The sequence below is a fragment of the Anguilla anguilla genome, chromosome 15, assembly GCF_013347855.1.
Source record: "Anguilla anguilla isolate fAngAng1 chromosome 15, fAngAng1.pri, whole genome shotgun sequence".
Lineage (NCBI taxonomy): Eukaryota > Metazoa > Chordata > Actinopteri > Anguilliformes > Anguillidae > Anguilla > Anguilla anguilla.
This window is the reverse complement of record NC_049215.1, coordinates 33848795-33873109: the sequence shown is the minus strand read 5'-3', so window position 1 is coordinate 33873109 and position 24315 is coordinate 33848795. Positions and strand designations below refer to the sequence as shown.

Genomic DNA, 24315 nt, shown 5'->3' with positions numbered 1-24315 from the left:
TTCGGTGCTTTTTCGAGCCGCTGATCCGTCACAGAGATTCCCGTTGTGAGGGAATTCTTCCTCACAACCGTTTACATGAATGCACGTTAGCTTTACAAGACAGTGACAGCTCCATGTTATACACTTGTATCTCTATTACATTACATTACATTTCAGGCATTTAGCAGACGCTCTTATCCAGAGCGACTTACACAACTTTTACATAGCATTTTTACATTGTATCCATTTATACAGCTGGATATCTACTGAAGCAATTTCGGTTAAGTACCTTGCTCAAGGGTACAACGGCAGTGTCCTACCCGGGAATCGAACCTGCAACCTTTCGGTTACAAGCCCAGTTCCTCACCCACTGTGCTACACTCCGTCCTGCACTTACATTGCACTTGTGTCGTTATCTTGATGTTGTAGCTCGTCTTCACGCCTCCTAGTTTTACTTACCGTAACTCTCTGACCTGGCCTATGCTTACTGTGTGAACTGGACCTTGTGTGTTCACGGCTATGAATAACTGTTACATAGTGAGCATTGTACCTTGTCGGACCTGTGTTTTGTAGTTCCAATGACCTTCGGTATGCATGTATAGCACGTCGCTTCGGATAAAAGCACCTGCCAAATAAATGCAATGCTTGTAATGTACTGCATATTATTACATTACATTATAGGCATTTAGCAGACGCTCTTATCCAGAGCGACGTACAACAAGTGCATAGGTTCATGATGTAGAGGTGCAAAAGAAACACTAGAGTGAAGTAAGGATCGTAGTGCCAGAAGTGACCACATCGATCAGGACTCCAACCCTGTAGAGTAAGCTTGCTCAGCAAGCAAGAATCCTACCAAGTACAAACTATCACTGGAATCATACCTAATCATACAAAAACAATCCTGCCAGATACACTAACATAATCAAATTATCCTAGCTACGTACAGTGAGCTGAACTATAGGCTAGGGAGGGGTGGGGAGAGGTGCAGCCTGAAGAGATGCATATCCCACAGTACAGGCCACTCAGCGCTTCAGGAGAGCTTGTGCTGGCTGAGGGAGAGCCACAACTCTCCCTGACGATAACTGTGGGTGTTAGCGCGTTGCAGGGAGGAACTAATCCAGTGGTAACCAGAGTAGCCGTGGCTCCTCCCCTCAGCCCTGTGGAATCCTGGTAATATGAAAAATGATGACAGGCAGGCCTGGACCTGCAATATAGCAATTGTACAATTATGAGAATATGACTAAAATTCATTCGTAAATTTATAGAAAACTGGAAAAATTCCTGGCAATAATTTAAAACAGTTTAAGATAAGGTTGATTTATCGTTGCATGAATAGATATGAGACAGCCAAACACAGCTAAGTAAGTCCCTGGATGTGTTACTGGGTCATATTTCACCGTGTCTGGCCTCGATGTTGTATTTATGGGATGCAATACCTGATAGATGAGACTCCCGTCCGCTAAATCCCAGATTAGCTGTAAGTGCTTGCTGGATTAGAGTATAATAATGTGTTTTTAATGAATACTTTGGAATAATCCTTCACCTTGTGCAATGTGTTGTGTGGGTCCAGTGTGAACACATTTGTATGACTCCAGACTGTGTGACTCCAGATTCCCGAATAGATGACTAACTGACGTTCCATCTTGTGCAGGAGTGTGGTATTTTATGCAATTTAAATGGCTTCTTAGAAATTTAATTTCACCGAAGTAGATAATTTGTCATTTGAACACTTACTGCAACCTGTTGATTTTGTACGATTCTGATCAGCTGTTCAGTATGTTCATAAATGCTCCATGTAGCATGTACAACGGCTTCCTTCCTTTACATGTTCCTAACAAGCAATTTACAAAGGCTTAGCATGGACATTCCATGCAAGCTGTGCTAGGATCTTGGCAATGATTTAAATGTAGTTTGTGTCACAATGACTTTGCCCTGTAGCTACTGAGCTACTGTATGCTGGTCTTGTAACCTGGTCTGGTAACTTAAAGGTCACAGGTTCGATTCCCCGAGTAGGACACTGCCGTTGTGCCCTTGAGCAAGGTACTTAACCTGCATCGCTTCAGTATATATCCAGCTGTATAAATGGATGCAATGTAAAAAAAGTTGTGTTAGTCACTCTGAATAAGAGCGTCTGCTAAATGCCTGTAATGTAATGTGTGCTTGAGGAAGTTATTTATTTTGTGTGGGTGAAATGTCTCTGAGAGCAAGCAGTACAGCTGGCTTCAGGGGACTTATTTACACCCTTCCTTGTGTTCAGAGTGATTAAAATGCTCAGGACCCACAGCTCCATCTGGGCCCGCAGCACCGTGGGATTTGGAGTGTAAAAACCTTGGTGTTTAACATGACTACCCATCTTCCGCCGTGGCCTGAAGACTCATCTCTTCAGGCTATACCTAGACTAACCACCACGCTGTATATTTCACTCTAAATATCCCCCCCCCCCCTCTTTTTCATGACACTTGTTACATGTTTCCCCATCCCAGCACTTTTTTGGTAATTTGTATTTGTCCTAATACTGTAGCTTATTCTTCTGCCTAGTTGGCTTTGCAGAGGTTAAGTCTGAATAGTGTTCCCTGTGTGAGCTAAACTGTGTTCTTGGCTAGAAATGGCTGTATAAAATTGTATAAAAAAGTGTTGTACCTTACTGAACCTATGTTTAGCAGTTGTCTATGACCATGAAGTGCACTTTTTGTACGTCGTTTTGGATAAAGCATCTGCCAAATAAATGTAATGTAATGACTTTAGACAGACTGTTCCCGGGAAATTTCTGACAAACTCAAGAGCAGGATTCCAGGGAAATCCGCTTTATCTGATGCCACTTGGCTGCGTGATGTCACACAAGCTTACGGTCCCACCTCTGACTAAAATTCACACAGAAATGCTTATGAATGCTTTATAAAGCTTTATGCAGTAGTTATAACTGTAGTCGGTTTGTATATATATGTGTCAGTGAGGGTGGAACACTGTCGCCTCATAGCAGGTCAGGGTGAGAGTCTAAATTGCCTGTAGGTATGAGTGTGTGAATGAGTGGTGTGTCTGCCCTGTGATGGATTACTGACCTGTCCAGGGTGTGTTCCTGCCTCTCGCCCAATGCATGCTGGGACAGGCTCCAGCACCACCCCCCCCCACCCCCCACCCGTGACCCTGACCTGGAATAAGCAGGTTAGATAATAGATTGATGGATGGATGAATGTGTTGATGAGTTTAACCTGCGTACTAAAATGTATTCTCTGGAATGAAAATGGGAGCGGGCAGTGAATTACATTTTTACCTTTTTCTTTTCTTTTTGTCTTCAGATGGACAGAAGCGGAAAAAGTCGCTGCGGAGGAAGCTGGACTCCTTAGCGAAGGAGAAAAGCAAAGACAAAGGTACAGCAGAGCGCCACTGCCGACATGATTTATCTCGCGCGGTGATGTCATCGGAACATTGCTGGAGGATGAGTGGGTTGTTCATTATTGCGAGTCGTTGCAAATTTTTTTCTTTTTTTTTCATGTTCATGTGATGCTGTTGCTAGGTGACTAGATGTAATGAAAACCAAAAACCAGAAAAAAAAAGGAAAAAAAGAAAAACGTCTGGTCTGTTCTTTTTAAAGATGACCTGTTCTGTTGGTATTCTGCACTGTAACTCTGTGAAAGTGATCTCGCCTCTCTCGTTACACTCTGTAGCTTTTTTTTATTTTATTATTTTTTTAAGATCGCCCAGGCGGCTCTTTGTTCTTGCAAGGACGCCACACACACACACACACACACACACTGCAGTCCTGGAAGCACATGAGAGGAACAGAAGTTTGTTCTCGCACCCTCGAACCGAATCGCAGGCTGCCAGAATTACGCGCGCTATTAGGCCATATTCTTGAGAAATGAGGCGACTCCCTTTTTAAGAGAGGTTTTGGGTTCGGACCGTTGGGTCGGACAGTCGGTCCCAGCAGCCTGTGAGAGAGCGTGTGAGGCCAGAGGATTCTGGGTCTTAAGGGAGGGGCGGGGGGGAGGAAGTTAGACGCAGTGTGTCGTCCCTGTGTCTGCGTGGAGCTCGCTGCCCGGGTATCTATTTCCTATTTATGTAGCCTGCGAATACAATCTCAGACTCGCCCCATGAGTAAGCATAGTATGTGGAATGTTAAGCTAATGGTACACACACATACAAGAAGAACACGTGTACACACACACACACACACACACACACGCACACAGACAACACGCACACGCGTACACACTCATTTTCACGGAAACATTTGCCATTTAATAGCCCAAATGATGATAAAACGGAGACACTGCTATCTCCCCCCCCCCCCCCCCCCCCCCCCCCCCCCCTCGCCCCCATACCCCCCAGCCAGCGATAGCATCACTGTTGGTTTTTCCAGCGTGTGAGTGAGTAAAGATAGCTCCTCCGAGCCGTGGGAGAGGGGGGTTGTGGGATTGCGGCCCGCTGTTTCGGACTCTTTGTTCTGTCACAGCTGGGCTCTGTTTCCTCACGCGGTGGTGGATCGGGCCGCCGGCGGGCGGGCGGGCGGCGGGAAAATGGAGTCTTTGATCAGTTTCGCCGGAGTCTCGCGGCTCTCTCTCTCTCTGTCTCTCTCTCGTTCTCTCTCTCTGTCTCTCTCTCTCACTGTTTCTCTCTCTCTCTCTGTCTCTCTCTCTCTCGTTCTCTGTCTCTCTCTCTGTCTCTCTCTCTCTCTCTCTCTCTCTCTGTCTCCCGTTCTCTCTCTCTCTATCTCTCTCTGTCTCTCTCTCTGTCTCTCTATCTCTCTCTCTCTCTCTCTGTCTCTCTCCCTCCCTCTCTCTCTCTCGTTTTCTCTCTCTCTGTCTCTCTATCTCTCTGTCTCTCTAACTCTCTTTCTCTCTCTTTTTCTCTGTCTCTCCCTCCCTCTCTCTCTCTCTCTCTCTCTGTGGGCCGGGCGTTCTCAGCTGCTTCTGCCAACGTAACGAGGGGGGGGGGGCGGAGTCACCGGGTGCGACTCTCGTCATAAAGAGCGCTTCCTCCAACGACTGTGCGTCTCCGCGGTAACCGAGCACGGGAGTGTGAGCTTGTATGTGGCGGCAGTGTAGCATAATGGGAAAAAAAGCTGCTCTTGTAACCTAAAGGTCACGGGTTCGATACCCGGGTTGGACACTGCTGTTGTGCCCTTGAGCAAGGTACTTAACCTGCATTGCTTCAGCACTGTATATATCCAGCTGTATCAATGTAAATTCTGAGTAAAATTGGGCAAGTCTCTCTGGATAGGAGCGTCTGCTAAATGCCTGTAATGTAATGTAGCTTCACTGTTGACCGGGTGGCCAAAGACTTTACGCAAAACAGTGAGGCGGGGGTTCCTGTTTTAATCGCTGCAAAGTCAACCTTTCCACGCGCTTTTTTTTAGGATTATAGACGCTAGATCTGCAGATGGGATAGTCCCTCAAGAATCCCGTCCCATGTGTTCAGTGGTGGAACGTAACGTCTTTTGTAAAATGACAAACTGAGTCCAAGGATCTGTTCCACAGGCCCTGCATGACATTGGATATGGGGGGGGAGGGGGTGGGTAACTGCAAGGGGGGGTTCGACAATGCCCCAAAACCAAATCCTCCTGTTTGTACATAGATTTCTATGAACCGAATGAGTTGATTTATATCGCCTCTATTTCTCAGTTATCCTCGGATTGCCCTGGTTCCTTTGTGTTTGCGAAACGGTACCTAGTTAAAACAACATTCCTCGCAGTGTGTCTGTAACCGCAGCTCAGATGGAGTGGTTTGTTTTGGCAGGCTGATCCCTCTTAGTGTGAGGCTAATGATGAGCGACTCTGAGCGCTGGTGAACTCTGTCGGTAATGGGAATACAGGAAAGAGCTGAAGAAAATGACTGTATTATCAGTGAAGGTACAGCTGTTGAAATGTATAGGCTTTTGTTTAAAGTTGTTGTGAAGAGCCTGGATGTCACGCTGGATTTTTCTGCAATGGTTTTTTTTCATTGCTGAATGGCTTCCGTATTAAAATAAAAGCCCAAAAGTGAGTCAGTGTGCTTTTATCAAACCTGTACTCACACAGTGCTGAGATTAAGCCACAGGCTGAGGTTGTAGGCACCCTTTGCTAAGAGACTGACATGATCATCAGTTTTAAGATATGTTTATCTGGGCGCTACCGTATTTACTGTATCTGGATTTCTTACATGTGGTCTGCTATCTACGGTTCTGATATCTATGGTCATACCAATTAAAAAAAACAAAACAAAAATTGCAGATGCAATGAATTACCCGAGTAAATTAATTAATATGCAAAAAGCTGCTGAAACAGATTCAGATGGCGTCAGTTCAATAGGCTGTTTTTTTTTCTATTTGTGAACACGATTTGTAAACAGAAGAAGGTAACCTGCCAATGAAACCAAATGTATTCAAGTGATATATTTATGAAGATTACATATACTATAGTATTATTATACCGATGACCAGTGGAATACAGATGCTTTAAATGAACATGTTCATGAAGGTCATTGCATACTTGTTGGTTGGCACAGATTAGGGATACTTTCGCAGTGTTCCAAATGTAGTTTTCACTGTCGGACGTATTTACCCGGTCAGCTGTTTCCTTTACCTGGGCTGATAGCCAATGAATTACCTGCATGTATTTTGTGCTGCGTGATAAGGATCACAGGTCTAAGCAGAAGTGCTTTTGACTCGGACTGGTTCTTGCTTTACTCTGTTTTGAACTGTGTCCTTACCTTTTTCTCTCTTTTTTCCCCTCTCACTTTCCTCTTCCCCTCCCCCTCCCTCTCTCTATCCCGCCCTGGCCCCGCCCCCTCCCTCTCACCCTGCCCTGGCCCCGCCCCATGTCCTGGCCCCGCCCCCTCCCTCTCACCCTGCCCTGGCCCCGCCCCATGTCCTGACCCCGCCTCCTCCCTCTCACCCTGCCCTGGCCCCGCCCCATGTCCTGGCCCCGCCCCCTCCCTCTCACCCTGCCCTGGCCCCGCCCTGCAGAGTTTGTCCCGCAGGCTTTCGGCCTGCCCCTGTGGCAGGTGATCGCTAACGACCGCTCCCATAAGCAGCGGGGGGAGGCCCAGCGAGGGGAGGCGCAGCGGGGGGAGGCGCAGCGGGGGGAGCACCGGGACCCCACCGACCTGGTGTCCTCCATCCTGCAGTTCGCCATCAAGAGGCCCAGCAAGGAGCTCTCCAGCAGCACCTCCTCCCTCAGCTCCACCTCCGAGACGCCCAACGAGTCCACCTCCCCCAACACTCCCGAGCCCGCCCCCCGCGCACGCAGACGGGTGAGTCACGCCCTCCCACCCCTCTCTCCTCTCCTCTCATCCCCCTCTCCTCCCACCCCTCTCTCCTCTCCTCTCATCCCTCTCTCCTCTCCTCCCACCCCTCTCTCCTCTCCTCTCATCCCTCTCTCCTCCCACCCCTCTCTCCTCTCCTCTCATCCCTCTCTCCTCTCCTCTCACCCCTCTCTCCTCCCACCCCTCTCTCCTCTCCTCTCATCCCTCTCTCCTCTCCTCTCACCCCTCTCTCCTCCCACCCCTCTCTCCTCTCCTCTCCTCTCATCCCCCTCTCCTCCCACCCCTCTCTCCTCTCCTCTCATCCCTCTCTCCTCCCACCCCTCTCTCCTCTCCTCCCACCCCTCTCTCCTATCCTCTCATCCCTCTCTCCTCCCACCCCTCTCTCCTATCCTCTCATCCCTCTCTCCTCCCACCCCTCTCTCCTCTCCTGTCATCCCCCTCTCCTCTCACCCCTCTCTCCTCTCATCCCTCTCCTCTCCTCTCCTCTCATCCCCCTCTCCTCCCACCCCTCTCTCCTCTCCTCTCATCCCTCTCTCCTCCCACCCTTCTCTCCTCTCCTCTCATCCCTCTCTCCTCTCCTCCCACCCCCTTACCTGCCATCCCTCTCTCCTCTCCTCTCCTCCCCCTCTCCTCCCACCTCCTTACCTGCCATCCCTCTTTCCTCTCACCTCTCTCCCCTGCCATCCCTCTCTCCTCTCCTCTCATCCTTCTCTCCTCACATAACTCTTTTTCCACCCCTCTATCTTTTCCTCCCACCCCTCTCTCCTCCCATCCCCCTCTACTCTCACCCTCTCTTTCCCCTCCCCTCTCTCCTGCCATCCCTCCCTCCTCTCCTCCCACCCCTCCCTCCCCTCACCCCTCTCTTTCCACCCCTCTCTCCCCTCATCCCTCTCTCTGGCCCCACTGTAGTCACACACACCCCCCCGTCTTTGATTTACAGTTTGGCAGGAATTCTTCTGTTGAGAATTTGTTTGGATTTGTTGCCTTGGCCTCTAGTCAGATGAAGTGCATTTTCTCCCGAACCTAATACTCCAGCTGCTTTACAAACTTAGTTGTTGAACTGTAATTATTGTGGGGGGTTGGGGGTTGGGGGGGGGGGGTTACGTACATTTTACATCTCTTGTAAATTTGCCTCAAAAGCTGTTCAGTGCTTCATACTGTAGATAATGTGCTAATAATCCTTGTATGAAGCGCAGTTTTCAGTTATGCAAAAAAAAAAAAAAACAACATCAAAAAAAGGTTTTTGGAGCTTAGAGAAGAGAGAAAAAACAGCACAAATGACCCGTGGACCCTGACAGAGTAACTAGCCTGCAAGTAGGATGCCTTCGCCAGTGGACAAAGAGCTAGGAGCCCACCATCTGCAGAGCTCAGGGGAAGGGGTGTGGGGGGTGGGGGCGGAGGAGGGGAGGGGCGGGGGCCAGGTTTGGGGTGGAGGAGGGGAGGGGGTGGGGGGCGGTGGTGCGGGTGGAGGCCAGGGGTGGAGGAGGGGAGGGGGTGGGGGGTGATGGTGCGGGTGGAGGCCAGGGGTTTGGGGTGGAGGAGGGGCGGGGGGCGGGGTGGGGGTGGGCACCGGGGCCAGGGGCGGTTTGGGGTGGAGGAGGGCCGCGGTGAGGGTGGGGGCCGGGGCCAGGGGCGGTTTGGGGCGGAGGAGGAGGGGGGGCCGGGGTGGGGGTGGGGGCCGGGGCCAGGGGCGGTTTGGGGTGGAGGAGGAGGAAGGGGGGAAGATGATGTAATGCCTCCGCATTCCCCCCCGCTGCTCGCGGTGCGCAGGGCGGGATGTCCGTGGACTCCATCACCGACCTGGACGACAGTCAGTCCCGCCTGCTGGAGGCGCTGCAGCTCTCCCTGCCGGCCGAGGCCGCCAGCAAGAAGGAGAAGCACCGCGACAAGAAGCTGAGCCTCAACCCCATCTACCGGCAGGTGCCGCGGCTGGTGGACAGCTGCTGCCAGCACCTGGAGAAATACGGTGAGGGGAAGGGGGCGGGGGGGGGGGTTGGGGGTGTTCCTGTCTTCAGCCACGACCTTTAAAAAAAAATTGTACGTCCCGACGGCAGCCTCGGTGTTCCGGGAGGGTGTCCTCCAGTCTGGTGTCGCCAGCGCCACCCCCTTAGCTTTTACATTTTAACATGGAGAACATTAGCCGGAGCTAAGGGGGAGTGGAAGGAGGGAGAGTGGAGAAGGGGGAGAGGGAGTGGGAACGGGGGTGGAGGTGTGGGGTTTGCTTTAGTTTCAATTGGGCTTAGGCATACCTTAACTCTCACCAATAGACGTTTTCCTAAGATAATCAGCCCAATTTCTGTGTTGAGCAGATTAATATTTGAGTATGTTATGCATTGATACAAATCAATAAATTAATAGAGTGTATGGGCTTTCAGTTCAGTTAGTAAAAGGGGTGGTTTGTAAAACTGTAGCTAAAGCGTTTGGTTGAATACGCCAATAATGTACTTACATGAAAACTGTAATGTAAACTACTGAATTTATTTTGTGAGCTAGCCTGAGGTAAATCTACTGTTGAAATACTTGAGATGTTCCTGATATGGCTGGCCAGCAGCTCCATCTGTGTCTGCTGATGTTCACGATGTGAAATTGTTTTCCATAATTTTCAATGCTGAACATGTTTTCACCCCGTCAGGTCTTCAGACGGTCGGGATTTTTCGGGTAGGAAGTTCGAAGAAAAGAGTCAGGCAGGTAAGAGGACTAAAAGATTGCGTCGGGACATTTTACACGTATCAGACAACTGCATGGAATTACTAACTGTCTTAACTACTGCTTGTATTTTTTCCATAGACTGCGTTGTTGCCGTTCTCGTTGTTAGTGTTAATCAGTTTAACCTTCAGGGTCCAAGTTGAACTATGCGGTTGTTCCCTGCATTTGGACCGGTACTTCTCTCTAGGGGTTTCGTCATACTTGTTCCTGGTTATGGTTATACACTTTGTTGTACGTCGCTCTGGATAAGAGCGTCTGCCAAATGCCTGTAATGTAATGTAATGTAATGTACTGTGCAATAAAATTCAATGCTGTTTTCTTTGTGATTTATGCAATTGGGTGAGTCCACGTTTAAGGTCCTTTCACAGAAGTCTATCCTGTTTGAGTATGTCGTAAGGACAGGTAGTTTGAATTGACGCACTGTGTGAAACGTGTGGGGACGCACTGGGTGTAAGGATGCTCAAACAGAATTAAATTCAGTTTGCCATTAAGGTAACGTCAGTACCCACCCAGAATGCATTCTGTCTCCCAAATTATTTATCTCTTCGTGACTGCGGATGAGCTGATAAAAGGAGCACCAGGGCACTTAATTACACGTGGTAATTCAAGCAGGCTTTTAGCAGACAGTGGCTAATGATTTGTGAAAAAGGTGCGTCAGCACAGAGCACTCTCTCTCTCGGGAGTGTGTTGGCGTCCATGTTGACCCAGTCCTGTTGCTCATTCAGAAGCGCCGCGCACATCTGTGTATCCTCTGAAGTGAGTGTGCACGGGTGTGCAATGGGTAGGGGCAGTGAAGTCGCAGGTAAAGTCTATTTTTAAAAAAAGCTTGAATATCAGATAAAATACGGCTCTGGGTGAATCAAAACTTTCACGCGCCTGTTGTTTACAGTACCAAACGGTTCTTGTCGACTGTTCTTGGAAAGTTTGTTCAGTGTTCTCGACGGCGGTGCTTGAACAGTGGTGGACGTTGCGTTTTTTTTTTTTTTCCCCCGCGCTGGATAAGCTGAGATAAAGGTGCATTCCTGAGCCAGATCTCTGGTCAGGTGTGTGTGTGTATGTGTGTGTGTGTGAGAGTGTGTGAGAGTGTGTGAGTGTGTGTGTGTGTGAGTGTGTGTGTGTGTGTGTGTGTGTGTATGTGTATATGTGTGTGTGTGTGTGTGTGTGTGTGTGTGTGAGAGTGTGTGTGTGTGTGTGTGAGTGTGTGTGAGTGTGTGTGTGTGTGTGTGTGTGTGAGTGTGTGTGTGTGTGTGTGTGTGAGTGTGAGTGTGAGTGTGTGTGTGTGTGAGTGTGTGTGTGAGTGTGTGTGTACTGTACGGTGGAGAGACCTGGGACACACGGACCCCGTGGTTTTGGGGGTCGTGTGAAGGTCACGGAGTTAAGCCGGCCTGAAGTGTGGTCGGGGAGAGCCACAGTGAGCACGTGCGCCAGCGATCTCCTTTTCCTGCGGCTGGGGAGAGGGGGAGGTTTTCGGAGATGAAGCGTGTCGTTTTCTTTGGATTCAAAGTTAGCACAGACAAGGTGCAAATCCTCCCCCCCCCTCCCTCTGTGTTTGTGCATTTATTTGCATTGTACGAAGCAGCCCTAGTTTGATTTTGAGTAAGGTCAGTGCAGTGGGTAGCACAACTTCACCAACTGCCATTAATACAGAATAAAGGGACGAAGGTCACATCTTCAGGTGCGAGTAGACGTGAAGTTTCCTCTCCACCGTTGGTCACTAAATCTCCCCAAAAATAATCATTTCATTGTGTTGACACGGTTTCCTATTCCTATCTTGTACTTGCTAAATGTCAGACGACTCTCAGGCAACTGCTGAGATCGGGTGCTGCACGGTGTACACCGATCTTCATATCGTCTGGATGGGCTGAATGAGGACGCGCATACTTAGATTGACACATCTATTTACAAAAAAATGATTTGTGGATCTGTGCTGCACCAGATATTCAGTAACTGAACCTACCGGCCCAGATAAAGTCATAAATGTGACTGTGAACACTGAACAACTTTTAACCAAAATTTCCATGTGACTTAGTAATACAATTAAAAATCGAAATGTTTTAAAATGGACTTTGGGTGAGTTGTCACGATGAATCACTTTTATTTCAAACGCGCTGCCTTATTTTGAACTACAACTTCCGTTTCAAACTACAATTTGGCTATTTTCCTTAAACGCTTAGCTGCAGCAGAAACACTAGACAGGCCAATAGCGGTCAGTATCCTGTTCCAAAAGGAGTAAGGAAATACAGTGGACAGAACCCGTCTAACAAGGTCTCAGTGCAAGGGAGTGTACCTCTATAAGGTCAATAAAGGGACAAGGACTCCCAACAAAAGCTGTTTTGGCAAGGGCTCAGCATCCCCCCCACCCCAGCCTGCAGTGTTCAGTAAGTTTAATTCTCTTCTCGAGAGAGAGAGAGAGAGAGAAACCTGCGCACCTTTCACGAGGACATCAGCAAGTTAGCGAAGCGTTCGCCGGATCCCGGGAGCCCTTTATGTCTTCGCTGGCGGGAATGCTGGCCTGCGGGCGCCCGTTTAACGCCACGCAACTTAATGACTGCTGGCACAGTCCGGCGCCGCGCCCGCTGGCACACTGGCACACTGGCACACTGGCAGGGTGGCAGGGTGGCACGGGGCCTGGTTGCGTTAGCACCGCGCCGGATGAAAACCGCTTTCCGCGCTGATTTAGAGGGCCCCCAGCACAAGGCGGGGGGGGAGGGAAGCGCTCTTCCTTTAATCGACCGCGGATTTTTTTTTGCTCGAGCTCAAGTTCGCGCGCACTTGAAACGCGGCGGCTTTTCCATTGGCGAGTTAATGAGTAGCCGAAAGGCCAAGGTTAAAGACGCGAAGGAATTCAGATTTTTTTTTTTTTTTTTATAAGCACGGGGTAGCGCGGCGGCGGCGGCTAATCGGGCTCTGGCGTCACTGATTAACTGACGTCTTCGTTGCGCGGTTTCCAACAATGGTACGGATTCTTAAAATTTATTGCCGTGCAAATGCAGGGGGTGGGGGGGCCCGGGGCTGCCAGGCCGTTGCAGACGGGCGAACTGCTGCACTAGCGAGGTTTGGTTTACTGAGGCACCTTGAGCATAGGCCTCGTTTTTGTAAGCTGAATGAATACTTCCAGCGCTAACCGAGCTAGCTTAGTGTTACCTTTGTCTCCCCTCAATCGGTTGTTTAAAAAAACTTTAAGGGGGTGATGTGAAAGCTTGCGGTTGTGTCATGTGACCCACACAGCTGCGGGAGGAGTTTGACCGGGGCGTGGACGTCCCATTGGACGAGGAGCACAGCGTCCACGACGTCGCCGCGCTGCTGAAGGAGTTCCTGCGAGACATGCCCGACCCCTTACTGACCAAAGAGCTCTACACCGCCTTCATCAACACTATGAGTGAGGAACCCCCCCGCCCCCCCCCCCGTCCCCCCTGCCTGCCCCCCTTACTGACCAAAGAGCTCTACACCGCCTTCATCAACACTATGAGTGAGCAAGCCCCCCCCCCTTACTGACCAAAGAGCTCTACACAGCCTTCATCAACACTATGAGTGAGCAAGCCCCCCCCCCTTACTGACCAAAGAGCTCTACACCGCCTTCATCAACACTATGAGTGAGCAAGCCCCCCCCCCTTACTGACCAAAGAGCTCTACACCGCCTTCATCAACACTATGAGTGAGCAAGCCCCCCCCCCCCCCCTACTGACCAAAGAGCTCTACACCGCCTTCATCAACACTATGAGTGAGGAAGCCCCCGTCCCCCCCCCGTCCCCCCCCCCGTCCCCCCTGCCTGCCCCCCACTCCCCCCCCGTCCCTGACCTCAAACTCACCTCACATAATACTCAGCGCAGTCCGGCCTATCCGCTGACCCGCACTGACTCCAAACATACTGCACAGCCACTGAAGCGCTCTGCCCTCACCCCTCAGGTCAGCTGCTCATCACTGATCTGATGAGCTCGTGTGCTGATCAGTAGCGTGTGTGTGCGCAGACATGCTAAAGCAAGTCTGTGTTCATACCCTGCAACCAGAAATAGTCTCTCGGCTCAACAGCAATGTTTAACGAGAGGACTTTTAAAGCCTGGTTTTGTGTAATGAATAGCGGTGCTGAGTTCTGTGACTCCTTTAGCTAAAGTGGCAGAAGGTGTTATAATGTGACCTAATGTGATCAAATTTTCCTAATGTGATATAATGTGATCAAGTTGGACCTAATTTGACCTAATGGGATCTAATGTGATCCATTTTGATCTAACGTGATCAAATTGGACCTAATGTGATCTAATCTAATCTAATATGACCTATTATTATTTAATGTTACCTAACGTGATAAAATATGATCTAAAATGACTTAATATGGTCTAATGTGACCGGATGTGACCTACTGTGATATAATGTGATCTAATTTCACCTAATGCAATCTGAAGTGGCCTAATGTGATTTAGTCTGATCTGCTGTGACCTACTGTGATCTAATGTGATCCGGTGTGGCGGTGTGGCGGTGGCGGTGACCGTGCTCTGTGCCTCCGCTCCAGTGCTGGATCACGAGGAGCAGCAGGCCTCCATTCAGCTGCTCATCTCCCTGCTGCCGCCGAGCAACAGCGACACGCTGCACCGCCTGCTGGAGTTCCTGTCCACCGTGGCCGCCCACGCCGACGACGCGCACGACAGGGACGGACAGGAGGTGAAAAGTGCGGCTTCCCTTCCGCGGCCAGATTAGAATTTACTGCTGTTCTGTTTTAGAATAAAAAAAATTCAAAAAAGATCAGCCCCAAAATGGGTCCCTGTGGGACTTCGTAGTTTGTCAGACAGTGGCACATATTCATCCCCCGAGACAGATAAATGTCAACCTGGCAGACATGACATGGTCCAGCCCAGTACTTATTCCAGTAAGGCTTCACTCAGGTTAATTGGAACATTCTAGACTCAGTAGCAGGTCATTTTGCTGATGGCAAGTATAGTTCAGTGGCAGTGTAAGATTGGGAATTTTGACCACAAGGACCCCAATAACAAAAGTACCACCAGAACCTGATTATTTTTGTTCATGAAAGTTTTTTTTATAAAAGAGTAGGTACATGGTACATTTATAAACATCTAACACAAACAGCCCCTCTCCACACTCCCCTTTCCCAAAAACATAGGTGCCTCCTCCCCAATCTCGGTAAATTTAATTGTACTAGATCACATAATAAAATTAAAATGATAGCACTGGAAAACATTAAAAGGCACATGCATAAACGTCTCAATTATGGCTCTCAGTGTGCTGTAATAACATCAAAAATTTATTAGCTGTTGTACCCTTGAGCGAGGTACTTAACTTGAGTTGCTTCATCATGTGTCCAGCTGTGTAAACAGATGCTATGCAAAAAATGCTGAAAGTTGTGTAAGTCGCTCTGGATAAGAGCGTCTGCCAAAGAATGGCACGAATGCCCAGTAACCCTGTTATTCTAAAATCAGTCCTCTTTCAGAGCAGAACCTGGTTGTAAAAAGTGGTGATGACGTGCTACATAGTGTAGTGTGTCTTATATTAATGAGAATGAGAGTACCCCACAGCTGTGAGTGACTGCAGACGTCTGCTGCTCTCGTACTGTTCCTGGATCAGCGTAACATACGACACGTTCTGATGCAAACTGCTGATTTAAATAGGCACAGCACAGGCGCTGTTTCCGCACTCTTTTAAAAACTCGTTCCTCAGAGCTTTGTGAGCTGCTTTCTGAGTCCGCGGGGGGAGGGGGGGGGGGTCTGGTGGGGGGGGCAGCGTTAAAAACTCATTATCCTGTGATTACTGAGGATGGCATGACGATGCGTAACTGAGCTGCGCTAACCCCACCCAGCGTTAACCCCGCCCAGCGCTAACCCCGCCCAGAGCTAACCCCGCCCAGCGCTAACCCCGCCCTGCACTAACCCCACCCAACGCTAACCCCGCCCTGCGCGGCGAGCTCCGGTACAGCGAGGCTGGCAGCGATCGCGGGATTACACCGCCACCCTCGGCCCCTCTCCGCCCATCCCCGTCACCCGCACAGCCTTCCCGCCACCCGCACGGCCTTCCCGCCACCCGCCCGGCCTTCCCGCCACCCGCACGGCCTTCCCGCCAGCGCGATTTCACCCGCTCAGCACGAGGTGGGGCTGACGTTTGTGTGTCTGTGTGTGCGTGTGTGCGTATAGATCACCGGGAACAAGATGACGGCACTGAACCTGGCCACCATATTTGGGCCCAACCTCCTGCACAAGCAGAAGAGCTCGGACAAGGAGTTCTCTGTGCAGAGCTCGGCCAGAGCCGAGGAGAGCACCGCCATCATCGCCGTGGTCCAGAGGATGATCTCCACCTACGAGGCCCTCTTCCTGGTGAGCGTGAGCCCAGGACACGGCGGTACACCCACAGGAAGTCAGGTGGGGGGCAGGACAGAGGGGTACACCCACAGGAAGTGAGGAGAAGGGGCAGGGCAGAGGGGTACACCCACAGGAAGTGAGGTGGGGGCAGGAGACAGAGGCACGCCCACAGGAAGTGAGGAGAAGGGGCAGGACACAGGGGTACACCCACAGGAAGTCAGGAGGAGGGCCGAACACAGGGGTACACCCACAGGAAGTCAGGAGGAGGGCCGAACACAGGGGTACACCCACAGGAAGTGTGGAGGGGGCAGGACTCAGGGGCCCTTACTTCCTGTGGGTGGGCATGACACAGAGTCCCAGAGCTGTAGGCTGCAACATTCAATAGAAAAGGAATTTGATTTATTAAAACTGCTTATTCAAAACTTGCCATCTGGCAGTGTTCTTTGAAATATGGGATGCTTGGTATTTTAACCATATAAAAGTAGACCCCTGCCACCTTCCGCCTCCTCCATATCCATTCACAAGGGTGCAGTCCCCAGTATTAAATTTGTTCTTTTTAACCTCTGTTAGACATTAGCTTTCTTCTCCGTGAACACCTGAGCGAATCCTGGCTTTCTGCCGAGCTCAGATTTCACAAACGCCAAATTAAAAATGGTCAAAACTCTCGTCGTGCAACCGTTATAAACGTTTATAGTACACACCGACCGTTCCCTCCCTCGAGCGTACGCGCAGATGAAACCCAGGCGCAGCGCCGGGGTCTGTTTCTGCTAGCCTTTGAAAAAGGGGGGGGGGGCGGCTACTCGCTGTTTAGGTTAACGGGGCTTAAGAGACAATGGCCCCCGTCTTATAGAATGTAAACATGGCGGTGTCACGCGAGGACGGTGCAGAAAGAGGCGCTTTAAGCGCTAAGCCAGGCTGGAGCCGCTCGTGAAAAGAGGAACTCTGCGGCGGAGACAGGAAGCTTTCTGAGCTCCCCCCCCCCCCCCCCCCCCCCCCGGACCAGTAATCGTTTCACTTCTTATTCCCTCAAACGTATCGACATCTTTGTGGGAGATCAGTGTTGTGGATTGTGTGTTCTGCGAAGTGTCACGTCCCGATTGGACCGCTCTGCCCCTGTTCCCGATGATGTCATCGGACTCCGTGACCTCGTCCTGATCTTTCCTTCCCCGTGGAGTTCTTACAATTTCCAGCTGTGCGCTACACACGCGCATACGCACACAGACACGCACACGCACACACACACACACGCTCCTTTACAGTAACAATAATAATATTGCAAAAATGACAAACCATGTAGCCCACATTTTGTCATTTTCAGTTAGTAGTTTTAGTGTTTCAAAAGATTTCCTTTTAGGGGCGTGCTGGACGTTGAAAACATTCTCTGGTGCTCAATTATTTAAAAAAAATTAAAAAGTATTATATTTAATTAACAGGGGCCATACAATGCCTCTGTTTATCTCCAGTTGAGTTTTATTGGTTGAATTGTTTTATAGCTACTTTATTGAATAGAGTGAGAAAAGGAGGTCTTGGGTCCCTGGAAGCTCCTGATTGGCTGTGACAGTGATGTTTTGTGGCCCCTTGTCAGTTCTGAGACCGGTGATTTGTGGTCCCGCAAAGAGCTGTGGCGGTGTTTTTCTGGCCTCTGGAGTTATTTTGTGGTCCCCGCCTCGGCTGTGACTCGGCTGGTATTTTGTGCCCCCCTCCCCTGCAGGTCCCCCCTGAGCTGCAGAACGAGGTTCTCATGAGCCTGCTGGAGACGGACCCTGACGTGGTGGACTATCTGCTCCGGAGGAAGGCCTCGCAGTGGTCGTGAGTATGGCTCTGTCCTCTTCTGCACACCAATGTGTACACTCTCTCTCTCTCTGAACACACACACACACACACATACTCACACACACACACACACACTCACACTCACACTCACACTCACACATACTCACACACACACACACACACACACTCCCTCAACCAAACAGGCATGCATGGGGAGCAACACCCACCGTAGCTATGACAGAAGCACTTCATCGCCCCCTGGTGGCAGCCCTCTGCGAGTGACGCATTCCGCTCAGCCATTCGGGCCCGTAACTGTGCAAACTTTCCGCTAATAACTCATGTCACGATCTTATGAACTGCGTAAGGTAATGTGCCTCTGATTCACGATTTACGAGTGATCATGAGTGCGGAACATGGCTCCAAAAAAAAAAATAACCAAAAAAAAAACGAAGCACGAGGGGTCACAGGTTGCTGAGAAACGCCGGAATGTTATTTTGAGAAGTGCAGAGCAGCAGACTTCCACCGTTGAGTCAGTGAGTCTCAGAGTTTTGTAACATCGAGTTCGTACAAGAATGTATAAAAAATTGAGTGCCTCAGAGGGGTTTTTGCACAAAGCACATTTTCTATCTTTGCCATCTTTGACTCCAGAATCCGGAGCCAACTGGTATTCCCGGTTGTGACTGGCAGGTTTTGTGGCAGAAGGTTAGATTGCTGATAACGCACTGAGTGAATTTAGCGCGCTGAGTCTCTCTCTCTCTCTCTCTCTCTCTCTCTCTCTCTCTCTCTCTCTCCCTCTCCCTCTCTCTCTCTCTCTCTCTCTCTCTCTGTCCGGGACATCCCAGGAGCCCGGACCTGATGAGGCCGGAGGCCCCCTTCGCGCTGGGCGAGCGACACTCGTCCAGCGACTCCAACAAGGCGTCCAGCGGGGAGGTGTCGCCGTACGACAACAACTCGCCGGTGCTGTCGGACCGGCTGCCGCAGCCGCACCAGGGCGAGGGCAGCCCCCGGGTGGACCGGCTGTTTCGGGTCCCCGAGCAGTACACGCTGGTGGGCCACGTCAAAGGCCGGACAAAGGACAGCCCGCCCGCGCAGTGGACCGGCAAGGGTGAGCGCCGACGGCCAATCACAGCAGACCTGGGGGGGGGGGGGACAAAACAAAACAAAAACGCGTCCCCTGTGGGGGCCGGTACTGTGAGCCGAAATCACACTGCTCTGGATTCCCTTAACGTTAATTTGCCTTTTATTTCGTTTCACCAAGAATACCATGGTCGTCTTCTTATTCTCAAACACAGTTTGACAAGTTCAGCAAGAAAGAAAAGAAAACAATATTATTTACATCAGAAGAGACCAGCAGTCTCAGAAATAAGATTTTATTCTAATTGAGATTCAGTCCAGATGGGTTAAATTAAAGAACTGCGCAACCAAAACTAAAAAGTCGAAAATAGCTTATTTTTAGTTTGGCTGTTTTCATGCATCGCAGAGCGTGTTGAACACACTGGGAAATGTTTTCTAAGACGTCCGTGGTAAACTCAACAGTGCAGTTCATTAGCCTGCATGGCGGCTTGTGTATTTATACAGTTAAGTGCTCGGTCATCTGATTTACCTGACTGTGATAACTATCAGTGTCATTAAGTTTGAATTTACCAAAAAAAAAACACACACAAAAAAGGAAAACTCACGACACAGAGGCTCCTGTGGTCCGGGGGTGCTGGGAACATGTTTATATACGTACCCAGTATGCCAGCATCTGAATTTACAGTATAGGATTGCAGCTCCATGGGAATAGCCTGATTGTTTGCTTTTAGTGGGGCTGCTTCTATCAGCTGTGTCGAAGCAAAATATTTTGTGTTCCCTCGTTAAAAAAAAAAAAAATGTGTTTTTTGGGCTCATGAGATAAAGTGACCCGGGCCTGTCCCGAAATAGATCCACGGAGCGATAAAGCTGGCGTGTACTTTAGGAAGCCCGGGGTAAAACACAGCCCTGCAAACGTAAACACTTTAAAGAGCCTCTCTCACACAGGTAGCCTTAAAGGCTAACCGACGAGTAAATTACATTACATTACATTACATTACAGGCATTTAGCAGACGCTCTTATCCAGAGCGACTTACACAACTTTTTTACACAGCATTTACATTGCATCCATTCATACAGCTGGATATATGCTGAAGAGGTGCATGTTAAGTACTTTGCTAAAGTGAACAATGGCTAAAGTGTTCATCCAGGGAACTGAACCTGTGACCTCAGCAGACCAACTTCTAACCCGTTACACACTACACCGGCCTTCCTCGCAAGAGCTCATTAGGCTCGGCTGGGGGAAATGAGAGTCCATTGAGTGGAGCAGGGCGTTTGCGTCCTTTCAGGAGAAGGGGGCCGTGTCGAGCCTGTAGGGCTAGAATTCCCCCGGGACGGTCTTTGGACGCGGTTTCAGAATGCAGTTCCTGTTCAGCTAAAAAGTAAATATAATATCTGGCACGCCCTGCGCACCGAAACCCGCCGTGGCCCCCCGCCAACGGCCCCCCCTGCCATTTCCGCCAAATCTTTCTGCGTCGTTGCGCTCGGTCAGCGGTTTCATCAGCTACACTTCTGACAAAGTCATGTGCATGTTTACGGCCACGTCTGGACAGATGTTCCAGGTGTCTGTTTTCAGTGCGTCTCTCTCACTCTCTCTCTCTCTCTCTCTCTCCTGTCTGAGACCGGAGCTCTTTCAGACCTTCAGTTCCGCCTGAACAGTCCAGCCGTCGGGTCAAAAAAAAAAAAAAAAAACACTTGGCGAAAAGCAGTTAATCCAGGCGATTACGTTTCATGCGATTTGACACGCGGGGTTTAAGTGTGCCTTTTGGAATGCGCGGGCTTGTCCGGGGCCATTCCCGATGACGGGAGAAAAGAAAGTTCCAGAAGAACACGCTCAGTTATTCGCCCGTGCGCTGTGTTTCCATTAGACCACGCGGACGAGAACACAAACATCTGGGGGGCGTGGCACGCGACACTGAAGTCGGGACTAAAGGACCAGCTGCATACAGGTACAACAGCCCCATTGCAGCCCGGTGTCCTGTCAGCCACCACTGGCCACTGCTTTCCTTTTTAACCCTGTAAGGTGTGAGGTCACAAATATGTGATTAGAATGTTCTTAATGGAACATTCTAATGCTGATGTCACAATCACTGCTGGTAACTGAAAGCGGTGGAGTTCTAGAACACTGACGTGTGAAAATTGTGAAAAAAACATTCCAAGGAACCAAACTGTTCAAAGGGTTAAATCACATGTTGTGTTGTATTGTGCGTGTTATCCCACGTTTTAGGACGTGTGTCACTTCCTGTCTCTCCCCAGGCTCCCACGGGAACGTGTCCGACTGCGGCTCCTCCAGCCCCTTGGAGGGGCTACCTGGTCACCTAGGCAACGGCAAGCAGCCAGTGCGGCGGACGCAGACCTCCTCTGGCGTGGCCGAGTGCAGGCCACACCCCCCCGTGTCCCGCGCCAGCAGCAGCCCCCAGGACGAGGCCGGGCGCCAGCCGCTCCAGCTGAGCCTGGACGAGCTGCCGTCCCGCTCCGACGGCCAATCAGCATCCAGCAGTTCGGAGGACCTCCCACAGCGGGCCGGCCTCTCCGTCGCCCCGCCCTACAAACCCAAGCCTGCTCAGAGGAACGACGGCAGGCCCCCCCCTCCCTACCCGGGACCCTCGCGATCGGCCCTCTCCGCCCCCCCGCCCCCCTCCGCGCACCCGCCAAGCTCTCCTGCCCCGCCGTCTCACCGGCGCCCCCTGCAGGACAGAGAGTCCCTGCACGCCCCCGCCAGCGCTGTGGACGGGAAGGGCCCTGGCAGCCCGGAATGGCAGGACTGGCAGCGGGAGAGGTGGCAGATCTGGCAACTCTTATCGTCAGAGAACACGGACACGCTGCCCGAGACGCTGGTGTGAGCCACACAGCGCCCCCTCCTGGCCAGACGCTACAGCTGCTGCTGCTGCCTACAAGTGAGCAAATGTCCCAGTGTGTCCTTCTGTTCACTGGTTTTACATGTCTTTTTTTTATTTTCGTTTCATGTATCAATTTTACTTTTTATTGTAAGTGCACGCTTTTCCACATCGTTTTCATCTGGTGATGTACTGAATCGTCATGTCCATGACAGGCTAATCTGTCAATTTGACATACCTCAACAAAAAAGAAAAACAAAAAAACACACACAAAAGAAGGTTTTTAAGGAGTTTTGGCCATTACGTGATTTACCTGTGACAGCACTGTTGGGTGAATCCAGTGATTTCTCTATAACTTAAGTACATACACACTGTTATATGCATTTAGTGATTACAGAACAGATTAATGTTTCGGATTAATGTAAGAACCATAACTGTACGAAGATTAGTCATGTAAATCTGGTCAATTCACTTTGTAACAAGTGTGTGTACAAATAGCTTAGACAGAGAAATCAGAGAGTGTAACTCGCATGTAAATTACCTACTTTGTGCAAAGTGTTACCAAGAGTTATTGTGTATGTAAAGAATTGTAAAGAATTGTACTATTTACCATTATTTCTACGTTAGCCACCTTAAGTGATGTTCCATCCTGGCTGTGTAACTGTCCGTTTTCACTGTTACTCTAATGGGACTGCCGACGTTGTTCACTTCAAAAGTGAAATCTGAAGCCCTGGCGAACGCTGGAGAATTAAATTACAATCAGTCCGTCTCCAAGGGATTTCACAGAGCTAAAACAACCAAAATATGGGCCCCCTTTTTTAACCGGCATACATAAAACAATATTATTTTTGCCTTTTGTAATATGGATGGAGACACACTGAGATATATTTGTAAATTTTAATATCTTTTTCCATACGGATCTCTGCATACCCCACTGCTCAGACCCTGAAGAGACTGTACTATGGGAACAAGACCAACTATGTGCCAACGGCATTGCCTATATTTAACTGTTTTTACTATATTTATGTGTTTTTAACTTTTTTTTTTTTGTATTTCATTTTTAAATAACTTGTCCCTATTTTCATATATTTTTGAGCAAAAAACCATTGTTCTCTTCAAACAGCACCGCTATGTCAGAACGCAGACTGGTCCTGAATGTATATTGGTACTATGTTTTTATTTCAATGGCTGCTGGGCTCTGCTTGTTTACTGCTGGAGTTGGTAGCTGTTGTTCTTTTCCTCGGTTGCAGCGGTGTGCTTCTGTTAGCCACGGTTTCTTGTTACGTTAGGTGGCCTTTTCATTATATGTAAAAGGTGTTATCGGGTGACCTAAACACGACTTCAGCGTCTGTCCGTTCAGGCAGAGGTATCGGTGGGAAGCTTTAAACGGTGTGCTTTGTGATTCCTGTAAACATGATCTATAGGAAAAATGTAAAATAGAAAAAAAAAAAAATCTGTGGTATTATTAAGACATGTATTTATAAATGGTATATTCTTTTTATTTTGCTTGTGTTTCCCCATGGTGTATAATGTTGCTTTGTGTGCTCGTGTATGTGTTTGTGGGATGCATGTACTGTGTACATGTGTATGTTTGTGTGCGTGGGTGAGTGAGTTTGCGCACTTACATTTGTTTTGGTGGCCAGAGATCCAGGTCAAATTAATAGCTTTTCCATGAGCGTGTATACACTCTCAAAATGGATGTGTTAATACACAACACACTCTTTGTGTAACTACTTTTGTGTTACTTTCAACACATGTCAAAGTTACTACTTATGTGTCACAGATATAACATTTATGTGTTACAAAAGAAGACTTTTTAACACAGACTGTGTTGAAAGTAACACAAAATGTGTTGTCCTTAACTAGACGTGGAGGTGTGTGTTTTTTTTTTTTTTTTAAATGACGTGCCTTGTTTTGTTTTTAATGCATCTGCTTTGAGAGAGTTCCGCACAGAGTTCCTCCGTTCACTGTTCAGACCAAAGCCGCAGTCTTTAAAAGACACAAGTGCAGTTTGTGTTACGTTAAAGTCCAGTTTCGTACGCGGTGTCTATGCTTCGCGTATTTAACACAGCCCGCATGCTACACACTTAATATGCAGCTACGCACTGAGCGCACACTCAAAAAGGACGTGTTAATATTCAACGCGTTTTTTGTGTCGCTACTTTTGTGTTACTTTCAACACATTTTGTGTCAAAGGTACTTTTGTGTTACAAATATACAATTTTTGCGTTACAGAGGGAGACTTTTTTATTTAAGAAACAGACCTTGTTGGTCTTAACACGTCTATTTTGAGAGTGCAGCAGTGGTCATTGATGATGATGATGATGATCGCGCCTGTCTTTGCGCCTCAGTCGAAACCGTAATGTATTCGATATAAGATTGGATTCTAGAACAGTTCGGCTGTC

The 24315-nt window shown here is 49.3% G+C and overlaps 1 protein-coding gene across 4 annotated transcripts in view; it reads left to right on the top strand.

Moving 5' to 3' along the window:
• LOC118214259 (rho GTPase-activating protein 6-like) overlaps positions 1 to 24089 on the top strand; it is a 113951-nt gene extending 89862 nt beyond the window's left edge. For 3 of the 4 annotated variants that reach the window (XM_035394075.1, XM_035394077.1, XM_035394078.1), the window contains exons 3-13: positions 3276 to 3347; positions 6922 to 7208; positions 8991 to 9186; positions 9853 to 9908; positions 13155 to 13305; positions 14434 to 14582; positions 16064 to 16243; positions 17940 to 18037; positions 18844 to 19106; positions 20942 to 21022; positions 21330 to 24089. In XM_035394075.1, the coding sequence (XP_035249966.1) occupies positions 3276 to 3347; positions 6922 to 7208; positions 8991 to 9186; positions 9853 to 9908; positions 13155 to 13305; positions 14434 to 14582; positions 16064 to 16243; positions 17940 to 18037; positions 18844 to 19106; positions 20942 to 21022; positions 21330 to 21916 (2120 nt within the window). In that variant the 3' untranslated portion in view covers positions 21917 to 24089. The remainder of the gene's footprint in view (positions 1 to 3275; positions 3348 to 6921; positions 7209 to 8990; positions 9187 to 9852; positions 9909 to 13154; positions 13306 to 14433; positions 14583 to 16063; positions 16244 to 17939; positions 18038 to 18843; positions 19107 to 20941; positions 21023 to 21329) is intronic. The other variant, XM_035394076.1, reaches the window with a different exon arrangement.
• Positions 24090 to 24315: the final 226 nt, after the last annotated feature.